The 11,900-nt window shown below is 35.0% G+C and overlaps 1 protein-coding gene across 3 annotated transcripts; it reads left to right on the top strand.

The window, feature by feature from the left end:
- The first annotated feature begins 1,585 nt into the window (after positions 1 to 1,585).
- Positions 1,586 to 11,079, top strand: LOC104219139 (beta-amyrin 6-beta-monooxygenase). Of its 3 annotated transcripts, XM_009769774.2 has the most exons (5): positions 5,180 to 5,437; positions 5,542 to 5,886; positions 7,193 to 7,301; positions 10,390 to 10,577; positions 10,671 to 11,079. In XM_009769774.2, exons 4-5 carry the CDS (start codon positions 10,395 to 10,397, stop codon positions 10,968 to 10,970), a joined length of 483 nt encoding a protein of 160 aa, XP_009768076.1. In that variant the 5' UTR covers positions 5,180 to 5,437; positions 5,542 to 5,886; positions 7,193 to 7,301; positions 10,390 to 10,394; the 3' UTR covers positions 10,971 to 11,079. The 3 variants fall into 3 exon arrangements, with proteins under 3 accessions (XP_009768077.1, XP_009768076.1, XP_009768075.1); XM_009769775.2 differs by lacking the exons at positions 10,390 to 10,577; positions 10,671 to 11,079 and adding an exon at positions 1,586 to 4,832; XM_009769773.2 differs by lacking the exons at positions 5,180 to 5,437; positions 5,542 to 5,886; positions 7,193 to 7,301 and adding an exon at positions 7,308 to 10,174.
- Positions 11,080 to 11,900: the final 821 nt, after the last annotated feature.

Here is an 11,900-nt window from a genome sequence, read left to right as displayed (position 1 = left end):
CATGTGGGTATTATACGTTGATTAGGTGCATTAGTTGCTTTACGTGCTTTAGCTGCTTTAAGATCTTTAGGTGCCACCTGTTCAAAAAAAGTAGAAGATACAAAAAATAACATCAGAACATTATCAAAAAAATCAATTAAAACTTCAGCTCTGAGAAGGCTGAAGTTCACCAGTCACAAAACAACATTCAGCAAAAATATGTTGTAGTTTTTATAAAAAACAAAACACAAATTCAACTCTAAAATAATGTTGAAGTTCATAAAAAAAATATAACAAAAAATACAAAACACGAAACAAAACTTCATCTCCTAAAACTAAGGTATCATTGAAGTATTATAAATTTCACACTTTAATAGTATCATCTATTTAACTCTCAAAATTTTTAAAAATTTCGACGTCTCCAAAAATCACTAAAGAATTTATAGAATTTTCATCAAAAACACAAACACACGTTCAAAAAACCTAAAAACATAATCGTAAAAGTAAAACTAATGCACTTATCAAACTAAACCCTAGGAAACTATTTTATCATAAATACATGACTATCAAAACTAAAACTAGAAATTAAATCGTAAAAATTAATACTAAAAATAAAACCCAGAAAGTTAATGCAATGTACCTGTGATTATACGTAATGTTATTGGGGAACAAACAGTTGAAAAATCGAAAAGAACGGCGAAAACCGTTTGATTTCAAATAAGAACAAATCAAAAAACGCAAATAACGGGAGAGAGAGAGACAGAGACAGTAGAGGACTATCATATACTTGGAGAGAAAATAGTTTTTTAATAAAGAAGGGCAAAATAGTCTTTTTAAAAGGTTTTTAACAAAAAATGGCTACGGGTACAAACAAAAAAAAAAGCGGCTACAGGTTGAAAAGGGGCGACCAAATAGGACGCCCCATGCAATTTTTACCATATTGTTTAAGCAGCCCATTTAGCTCTCTCTCAATTATTGATTGATATTAGAGCCCGTTTGGACATAAGAAAAATTTTTCCTTTTAAAAAAATTACTTTTTTTTTCGAAATCAGCATTTGTTCATAAAAATTTTAATTTTTATTTGAAGATGCATTTTGTAATTTTTCGAAAATTTGAAAAACTCCATAAAATTGTTTTTCAAAATTTTCACTCAAATCATTCACAAAACTTCAAAAACACCCCAAAATTATATTTATATTCAAACACAACTCTAAACTATTTGTCCAAACATAATAATAAATTTCAAATACAATTTTCACTTGAAATTTTTTTTCCCACTATTTTAGAATTTTACAATCCTTATGTTCAAACGCCCATTTAGTCTCCCCTTCTTCTCCTTCATTTTATGTGACATTTTTTTTTAGCTAAAATCAAAGTTTTAAAAAGAAATAAATACTTTTGAATATTGAAAAGTGCGTCATATTTGTGTGAATGTACGATTATGAATTTAAAATAGCATGTTTGAGTATAAAAATTTATTATTAAATTAAAAGAAAAAATAAAATTAAAATATTTATAAATTTTTTTAAATAAAGATTATTATTACTACTCTATTAAACGGTGTCTTTTAAAGGAGCATATTTTGACCCACCTCTAAGATCTTACAGCAAATGGACGAAAATATGTAAAAACTAACGGCATACGATGAAGCTCTCGTCGCTTGTTTCTGTAGTGAAGAGTGGTTTCACTCCCACCTCCCAACACTGGAACCACTTCCTCCTCTTCCTTTCTCGATCCAAAAAATTCAAACTCATCATCCACTTAGTCCAATCAAACAAATTCAACACAGACTCCAACACACAAAAAATCTTCATACGAGCACTTGCCAAAGAGAATAGATTCGAAGAGGCACTTCAGCACTTGAAATTGAATACTACTAACCAGCTCGACAAACGCCTAATTGATTCTTTAATTCAAGGCCTCTCTAAAACAAATCCCGAAAAGGCGCTTTCTTTACTGCAGGATGGCTCGGGGAAAGATATTATTTTGCTCTCTTCTTACACTTTTTGTTCGTTGATTCACTCTTTCTGCAGTCAGGAAAGGATCAATGAAGCAATTCAAGTGTTAGAGTTAATGACCCATGAGAAAATTAAATACCCATTTGATAATTTTGTGTGCAGTTTTGTGATTCATGGGTTCTTGTGTGTTGGAAAGCCCGAGCTTGCTGTTGAGTTCTTTGAAAATGCTGTGAATTCAGGTTGTTTAAAGCCCAATGTTGTTACTTACACAACACTTGTGAGTGCTTATTATAGGTTAGGTAGAATTGAGGAGGTTTCTAATTTGGGGATAAATGGATTAGAATTAGATGTTGTGTTTTACAGTAATTGGATATATGGGTATTTTAGGGAAGGAGCAATTGAAGAGGCACTAAAAAGATATAATGAGATGGTGTGTACTAGGAGAATTGAGTTGGATACAATAGGCTATACAATACTTATTGATGGATTCTCAAAGGAGGGACATGTGGAGAAAGCAGTTGGGTTCCTATACAGGATGAAAAAACATGGTCTTCAACCTAATTTGGTTACTCTTACAGCACTAGTATTAGGATTCTGCAAGAAGGGGAAAGTGCTTGAGGCGTTTGCAGTGTTTAAGATGGTTGAGGATTTGCAGATTGAAGCAGATGAATTTGTATATGCAGTATTGATTGATGGTATGTGCAGGAAGGGTGACGTTGGACGTGCATTTGAACTGCTCGGTGAAATGGAGAAGAAAGGCATAAAACCTAGTGTTGTCACATATAATACCATTATCAATGGATTGTGCAAAGCTGGGAGGATGAATGAGGCCGATGATGTGTCTAAGGGAATCCTCGGAGATGTTATCACGTATAGTACATTGTTACATGGTTATATTCAAGAAGAAAATGTCATGGGAATGTTAGAAACAAAAAAGAGAGTTGAAGCAGCTGATGTTTTTCTGGATGTTACTATGTGCAACTTGCTTATAAAAGCCCTATTTATGATGGGGTTGTTTGAGGAGGCTCTTGCCATATATAAGAAAATATCAGATATGAGCATTACTTCCAATTCTGTTACTTACTGTGCCATGATTGACGGTTACTTGAAAGTAGGAATGATAGAGGAAGCACTTGAAATATTTGATGAATTTCGTAAGACATCTATACCTTCAGCTGCATGTTACAATTGCACCATTCAAGGGCTCTGTAGGAATGGCATGCCGGACATAGCAATTGAAGTATTCGTTGAACTAATTGATCGAGGTTTGCCTTTAAGTACAAGGATCTATATGACATTGATAAAAAAGATCTTTGAAGTTAAGGGTGCTCAGGGAGTTTTAGATTTGTTTCAGAGATTGGAAAGAGTTAAGCATGAAAAATTTGGTTCAATGTGTGAAGATGCTGTTTCTTTCCTGTGCAACAAAGGATTACTAGAGGCTGCAGTCAATCTGCTAATTGTGATCCAAAGTAATGGTTTTGTTCTAAGCAAGAAATCCTACCATCTTTTAATGAAATCTCTTCTCTATGGTGGCCAAACCTTTTTGACTGGACTTCTTTTGACAACATTCCTAAAAACATATGGGATGTTTGAGCACGGGGCAAAGAAGATGCTTGTTTACTTCCTTTGCATTAAAAATGTAGAAACTGCACTTCGGTTTCTTGTTACAGTGGAAGGCGACACATCTGAGTTGACCTTTCCTGCTGTAGTTTTGCGGACACTGACAAAAGGCGGCCGATATCTGGATGCGTATAACCTTGTTATGGGAGCGAGTGATAAGCTACCTCTCATGGATGTGGTTGACTACTCAATTGTTATTGACGGCCTTTGCAAAGGAGGACATATTGACAGGGCCTTAGATCTCTGTAATTTTGCCAGCAATATAGGAATTTCTTTCAATATTGTAACCTATAACTCAGTAATCAGTGGGTTGTGTCGTCAAGGGTGTGTGCTTGAAGCTTTTCGGTTATTTGATTCATTAGAAAGGAATGATATAGTTCCTTCAGAAATCACGTATGGTATACTCATTGACGCTTTGTCAAAAGAAGGTCTTTTAGCAGATGCCAGAAGTTTGTTTGAAGAAATGTTCCTAAAGAATCTTAGAGCGGGTACTCGCATATATAATTCATTAATCAATGAATGCAGCAAGTTAGGTCAAATCCAGGAAACTTTGAAGCTTCTCCATGATTTACAAGCTAAAGGCCTCAGACCAGATGAATTCACTGTGAGTGCAGTACTTAACTGCTATTGTCAGAAGGGTGACATGGAGGAAGCTCTTGGGTTCTATTCCGATTTCAAAATGAAAGGCATACTACCTGATTTCTTGGGTTTCATGTACCTGGTGAGGGGCTTATGCGATAAAGGAAGGATGGAAGAATCTCGATGCATTTTGAGAGAGATGCTTCAATCAAAATCTGTCATTGATCTTCTTGGCAGAGTTGAAATCCAAATCGAGACAGAGTCTATTAGAAGTTTTCTTTCTCTATTGTGTGAGCGAGGAAGCATACAAGAGGCAGTTACTATTCTGAATGAAGTGGTATCCATGTTTTTCCCTGCTAGAAGGGGGTGTGGTGCTTGGAATTTATTAGGGAAACTTGAAGAGTCTTATGATGGGAGAAAGATGGATATAGACTCAAGATCACACGAGAGATGGATGCATGAGAAGGCATCAAACAACCGTCATGACCAAGACACTCAAATAACCCAGTTGCTCGACTTCAATTCTTACTATTCCTGTATTGCTTTATTGTGTTCAAAAGGGGAGCGTGATAAGGCTAATGAAGTGGCTAAAGTTATTACTGGTTTCTCATAGAGCTTGTTTGTCTTTTCAACAATATTTAGCTAGCTTCTTTGGCTATGGTTTGCGAACAAAGAACCGTACAAGAGCTATCTTAGGTATGTTTTACTCTTGTCGAGATTTCTAAGTGCATAATTTATGTGACTCTAGGTAATCAACTTGGCAAATCCATATATCTATTTCTAACAAACATTTCAAAATGAATTTTTTGACTTTGTAGGTCATAAAAAGTGATTTTTAAGTTTGTAGTGGTAGTTTATTTTATTGTTATTCAGAGTGTTTGCTTTAGACGAGATAATTCAATCAATTATATATGTTTAGCATATTAAATGCTATTGTAATTTCTATTACCTCTATTTACATAAGTTCTTCCCTAAGTTGCATTTTGAAATTCTAATGCAAGTATTTGAATGATGAACTACCTTTGAGTTAATCTCCTATGCAGGAGGAATTAAAGGAAGTGAAATGTAACTTGGAAGCTTCTATGAACCTCTGGATTCCCTCTTTACACCAAGAAGAGCAAATCTCAGTGACTAAAGCCAGGTCCTTAAAAACTTCAGACGATGGACTTAGCAGTATTCTTTCTGAAGAAGAAGTACAGGGAATTTGGACCTTCTTGCAAGGCCATTTGAGACTTTGTGGCATGACTATACATGAAAGCTTTAGGCAATGTCTCATTGTCACTCCTCGTGTTGTTGCAGAGGTTACTTTTTGATTCTTCATTCTAGTCAATCTATGTATTTCCAGAAAACATTTCTTTTCATTCTGAGTGTACCCATGTGTACTAATAAGTATCTGGATTATCAGTTCGCAAGCTCCATCACTGGAATGCTGTAACAAGGAATGCTGGATTTCTGATTGTTATTCTGGAGGTGGATGGAATTTGCAATTTAGAAGACATTTTGATGATTGGGAGATTGAAGATGTTAACCTTCTGCTTCAAAATTTGAGTTCAGTGGTGATATTAGAAGAAAGAGAGGACTCAGTACATGGACAGCCAGTAGAGATGAGAAGTTCTCTGTTATATCCTGCTATAAAATGTTGCAACTCTCAAGCTCAAGGAGACATAGTAGATGAAATGGCCAGCTAAAATAATCTGGAAAACCAACGTTCCTCCTAAAGCGGCATGTTTTGGATTGTTTGCAACGCATGGTGCGTTTCTCACACTGTCATGTTCTCATATCCTTTTTTATTTCTTGAGTTGTTTTAGCAATTTGTAAATATCCTGCTGCATACAATTACCTATTCAGCTATGCAATAGCCATGGAATGATCATTAGTATTGCAGGTGACAGGCCTCAAACCTTATTAGTAGTAGCTTGCATTTAGAATGCAAAAGGCATTATTATTTCACTGGCTTCTGTTTCATGTTTTTGTTACCGCATGAACTTAGCATGTGAAAGATGCTTTTGTCTTCGGGAAAATTTCACATTAGAACAACTGGGCTCCATACTTTTCAATTTTATAACCTATATTTCAATTTACAACCAACTAGCCCATAAATAATAGGCTAAGATTCAACATCCAACTCCAATAGGTTCTCAAAATTACTATTTAATTTTTAAAAAAGATTCCTCAAGCTTTTAAATTAATTTTCGAATCAGTAACTGTGACTCAAATATTAATTCAACAAACTAAATTCATTTGGGTGGTAAAAATTAGATTTTTAACAAGCTTAAATATGTGAGTTTAAATTCCGAATTTGATTTTGTGAGAAATTTGGAGTGGGTGTTATTTAGACTTGTTAGAAATAGTATAAGGAGGTTGTATATAAAATTTGAAGTCATTTAATGGAGATTTGGACTGGTTTTGAACAAGAATTGCAACTGAAAATCGTGGAAGATGTTCGTCTACAGACGTTTGTATAAAGGTGTATAATAGTGTATAAGGTGTGTTTCTACACTCATATATACTATTATACAAGATTATACATAATTATACAAAAAAAACTGACTTCGTCTTCTTCCTTGTGTCTTTTTTGAAATTTAACTCAAATCTTGCTCAAATCTACTCCAAATCACTTCAAATTTAAATTTTGAACTCCTTTCAATATTTTCAATCAATTGGAACAATACCCAATCCAAACAACTAACAAATTCAAAAAAATTCATTTTCAAAAGCAAAGCTTTGAATGGTCTTCAATGGTGGACTTCTACTCTTCAATTTTCTTACATTGCAAGTAGGTGACACGAGGAAAAGTAGAAAATACACGGTTCTTTGAAGCATATGTAGAAGATGTGAGAAGAAGAGAGAGTGAAAGCAATGGTTGTGAGAACAAAGAATTAACTCCATAGCTTCTAGAAGCAATGGTTGTAAAAACACAGATTTTGAATTTGCTAGTGCTTTCAAAATATGTACAATGTGGGATAGGTGGGGTAAAACTTAAAAACATGGGTAATTTTTTGTTATGGTGTGAAGTCATGTGTATTTTTTTGTAATTCTTTCTTTGTCTTCTGCAGTGTAATTCCAACCTCTGTGCTTGCAACATATCTGGTTGAGTAGTAGAATATTAATCACTTTGCTGTGGTTAGAAGAGCTCCTCCTGAATTCGAAATCGCTTGCTTATAGGTCAGTTTCTTGATTCAGATTTGCTTCTTTTTTTCTTAATAGATAATTTTAGCATTTTAAGCAAAAGAAGTTTTGCACGTCTGTGAAAGCCATGAGGAGGCTGGGGAGGCTTTCAGACTATTGCTTCACAGCATTAGACTGAGTGCTTTTCTCTGTTAACTGAAATAAAGACGACTGGCTTCTATGCTGAGTTCTATCTTTCGTTTTTTTGCTAGCTTTGTTCGTAATAATTATACAATCTAAGTAAGAGTGAATAGATGGGTATTTAGGCTTTTGAATTTTGATGTACGAAAACACACTGTTTATCACGGCAGATTTCCAAATGCTCAGTCCGGGCTCGGATTTAAGCTTAAAAATAGTTCTGCCTTCGACCAGACCCTCGATTTGAAGTCAAATGTATATGAAGAATTATGATCAAAATAAAAACTTTTCAATAAATAAGAAGCAAAGAAACAAGTTTGTATTGCCTTAATATGCGTGTCACGATGTGTTTATTTTATTGAATAATAAACCTACCCTTTATATAGTAGGGGAGTTTTACCCCTGCTACAATTCTAAAAAAAGGTAAAAATCCTCCTTGTACATCAATTGTTGATGCGCTACCGACATAGGGCAGGATTCGCGCCGTGATATCCAATCGGATATCACTGCCCTCTATTAGTCGTGTGCCATCGTTCGTAGTGCTTTCCGAGGTCTTGGAGCTCGTACCGAATTCGGGGGTGTTGTCTTGTTGGGTCCGGTGGCGAGCATCCCGTTCGGGCCTTCCCAACTTTGATTCAGATTCCATGTAGTTATGTCCTTGATTTGTTTGACCCACCGGGAAATCGGGATACTCATTAGCCCCGATTTTAACCGTGTACAATAATGCAATATAATACATTATGAAATGAAACAATATGTGACGCCCATTCAAACAAGCTGTTAAGTAGGCATTTGGACAATCTTAATTTGCTTGACGTCCAAAGAAAAGTATTTAAAGTAGGGAAAACCGCTAATTTTTCCCTTTATTAAATGATTTGAAATGGGACGATTTTATTGTTCGTTTCTTTTTTGGTTCAAAAGTGTCCATGTCTTAGTCGAGTTGTTCAAAAATGATTCCTAATTAACGATCGCTCTCGTTCGAATATATTCAATTAAAACAAAAACAAAAAAGTAAATTTTGTCCCTGAATTAGTCGATACAGGGACAAATCTATCCTCCATTTCGTCTTAGCACATTTATTATTCATGACTATTTGAAATATTAGAGTTCAGTATTTGTAATATTAAGATAATATTTGATACTTAAATGGAATAAATGTATGGCCATACAGTTAAAATAACCCAAACACGACAAGCCAATATAATACGAGACAGGTGTTAGACTGGGCACCAAGTATCTACTAGGCTACGAGCTGTGCCCACACCATTCCTCACGCCCAAAGGAAAAGAAAAAAAATGAAATACACACATATACACATTAGGCTAATACTCCTAATTAAAATAGGCACTTAACGTACATATAAAAGAAAACGACCTGCAAAAAATTGTAGGGCCAGAGGGTGTAATGAACAGCGCTATTTCTGTTTTTCCCCAATAATTAACTAGACTAGCAGCCCGTATTAACTATAAACTAAAAATATCCCCATTCTTGTTTAACTACCCTACCTAAAATTGTAGGGCCAGAGGGTGTAATGAACAGTAAAGTGGACAGCATTATGATTTTAAAAAATAAATATTGATATCATATATTTCTAAGGCAGAAGAAGACAAAGTAGAGAATCTTTATTCAAGTAATCCTAGATGCTTCAAGTTGTCTTATTTGTCTTCGGTGTAGTCCAATACTCCAATTAGCTTAAGCCCTTCACATATATCTGCACTTCTCCACTCACTTCTCCAATACATAGCAAAAAACTCGCTTCTTTTTCTTTTTAGAAGAAGAAAAGAAAGCCATGATTTCTTACCTATTAGCTCTACTATTACTTCCTCTATCTCTCACTTTCATTTTCTTCCTTCGTAACCGCGATTCGAATAGCAAAAAACTTCCACCAGGAACATCTGGATGGCCATTGTTAGGAGAAAACATCGAGTTAGCCTTATTAGGTCCTGAGAAATTCCTCAAAAATAGAACGGAAAAGTACTCACCTCATGTGTTCCAAACATTAATCATGGGAGAAAAATTGGCTGTGTTTTGTGGTGCGCAAGGGAATAAGTTCTTATTCTCAAATGAGAACAAGCTTCTCACATCCTGGTGGCCAAAATCCATGAAAAAGGCATTGCTTTTCCCTGAATTTGCTGAGAGTTCACTGAAAGATGTATTGACTTTACAACGCGGTTTTCTACAAGATATTCTCAAGCCTGAGGCTCTAAAACAATACATTCCAATTATGGATGCAATGGCTCGAGAACATTTAGATGAAAATTGGATTCCTAATGGAGTAGTAAAGGTTTTCCCATTGTCAAAGAAGTACACATTTGATTTGGCGTGTCGATTGTTCATGAGTTTGGTAAATCCTGAGGAAATAAAGAGGTTGGCTGATCCTTTCACTCTTGTTACAAATGGAATGTTTTCTATGCCTATTGATTTGCCCGGAACAGCTTATAATCGCGCTATCAAAGGCGGGAAAATGGTGAGGGATGAACTTATGAGGATCATTTCACAGAGGAGAAAGGAATTACAAATGGAGAATAAAGAGACAATAGCAGGAGGCAGAGACTTGCTGTCAAAAATATTGCTTGTTACTGATGAAAATGGAAGGTTTATGAGTGAAATGGAGATCTCCAACAATATAATAGGAATGCTAGTGGCAAGCTTTGAGACTACTAGTAGTGCAGTCACTAGTGTCTTGAAATATCTGGCTGAACTTCCGCACGTCTATGATCAAGTTTACAAAGGTAAACTAGACATGCTTTGTGAAATAAAAACACTCTCTCCGTTTTATTTTATATGGTTCTGTTTGACTATGGACATCTAAGAAAGAATGAGAACTTTTGCCGCATATTAAAAAGGAAATAGTGTTATATAAAATAAAACATATAGAGTCGTAAATAGGTAAATTTAAATTTGAATCTAATATATATTCACATGGCAAATGGTTGTTTGATGACAGAACAAATGGCAATTGCAAAGTTGAAAGGAGAAGATGAGTTGCTAACATGGGAGGACATTGAGAAGATGAAATATTCTTGGAATGTAGTTCGTGAATCACTAAGGCTAACTCCACCCGCTCAAGGAGCTTTTAGAGAAACAATCACTGATTGTACATATGCAGGTTTTACCATTCCAAAAGGGTGGAAGGTACAAAATTAAATATTTTCATTTTGTTACTTACGAGCTACCTTCATTTCTATCTATACACGGTGTTTGTGAAAATGACATGTTTTTTTACAGACATTTTGGTCAGTGCACTCAACACATAAGAATCCGAAATACTTCACTGATCCTGAAAAGTTTGATCCAATGAGGTTCGAGGGAAGTGGTCCAGCTCCCTACACGTTTATACCCTTCGGGGGAGGACCTCGAATGTGCCCTGGAAAAGAGTATGCTCGAACGGAAGTACTAGTGTTGATGCACAATGTGGTCAAAAGGTTTAAACTTGAAAAGGTTATTCCAGATGAGAAGATTGTGTTCGATGCTTCTCCTGTGCCAAAGCATGGCCTTCCTGTTCGCCTTCTGCCTCATGGAAATTAACTCATATTTCATCTAGAAAGTGAATCATGTTCTTGTTTTAATTAGTTTGAGAAAAATGAAGATCTGGCAATGAATAATTTTAATAGTAGTATGACAATAAGTTGTTGCATTCAAATTACGGGGATATGCTTATTAGGGGTGGGCATCGGTCGGTTCAGTTATGAATATTATCGGTTATCGGTTTACAAATATCATAACCCGATAACCAAACCGATAAGATATTGGTTATCGGTTATCGGTTTACCCGATAAAATAAAACAACTAAAACAGCTTCAAAATGTATAAAACAATTTCGGTATAAAACTTTTTTGCTAAACCAATTTTATAAGATTTTAAGAACTGTTTTGCTAAAACTATTTTCAGAATTGTTCTATTTTACAAGAATTTAAATTTACTGCAACATCCAATAAAATAAACATTAACCAAAGTTTCTATCCTTCATTCTTCAACCCAAAAAATATAAACAAAAATCCCAATATCAGTCAGTGATGAAAAAATAGAATCTCAGTCATATTTTCACTTCGACACTTTCTGCAAATACAAGGGATTTAAATGAATAACAAATACAAGTTTATTAGTTATGAAATACAAATTTTATAATAACTGACACAAGATAACTTCGTAATAGCTCAACAATTAAAGCACACGACAAATCTCACTTCAGTTTTCAAACAAACTAAGAAAAATCCAGAGCCAGAATGCTTTCAAACAAACTAAGAAAAAGATGAAGATGAAACAACTAAAAACTTACACGAAGAATCAAGATGAAGCTGAAGAATGCAGCTGAGAAATACGACTGAATAGTGAAGTGAAAATGCGACTGAAGAATCTATGGATCTGAGAAATGAAGTGAAGATGCGACTGAAGAGTGAAAGAAAGAAGCTGAGAAAAGCGACTGACGCCGGCCTGAGTCTTGACGGGCTGACTGGT

The sequence above is a fragment of the Nicotiana sylvestris genome, chromosome 2, assembly GCF_000393655.2.
Source record: "Nicotiana sylvestris chromosome 2, ASM39365v2, whole genome shotgun sequence".
Taxonomy (NCBI): Eukaryota; Viridiplantae; Streptophyta; class Magnoliopsida; order Solanales; family Solanaceae; genus Nicotiana; species Nicotiana sylvestris.
This window is presented reverse-complemented; position numbering and strand designations above follow the sequence as displayed.

What these genes read in the sequence shown, in the direction of transcription:
- LOC104219139 (XM_009769775.2), top strand. Translation starts at nt 1,624, where the DNA reads ATGAAGCTCTCGTCGCTTGTTTCTGTAGTGAAGAGTGGTTTCACTCCC.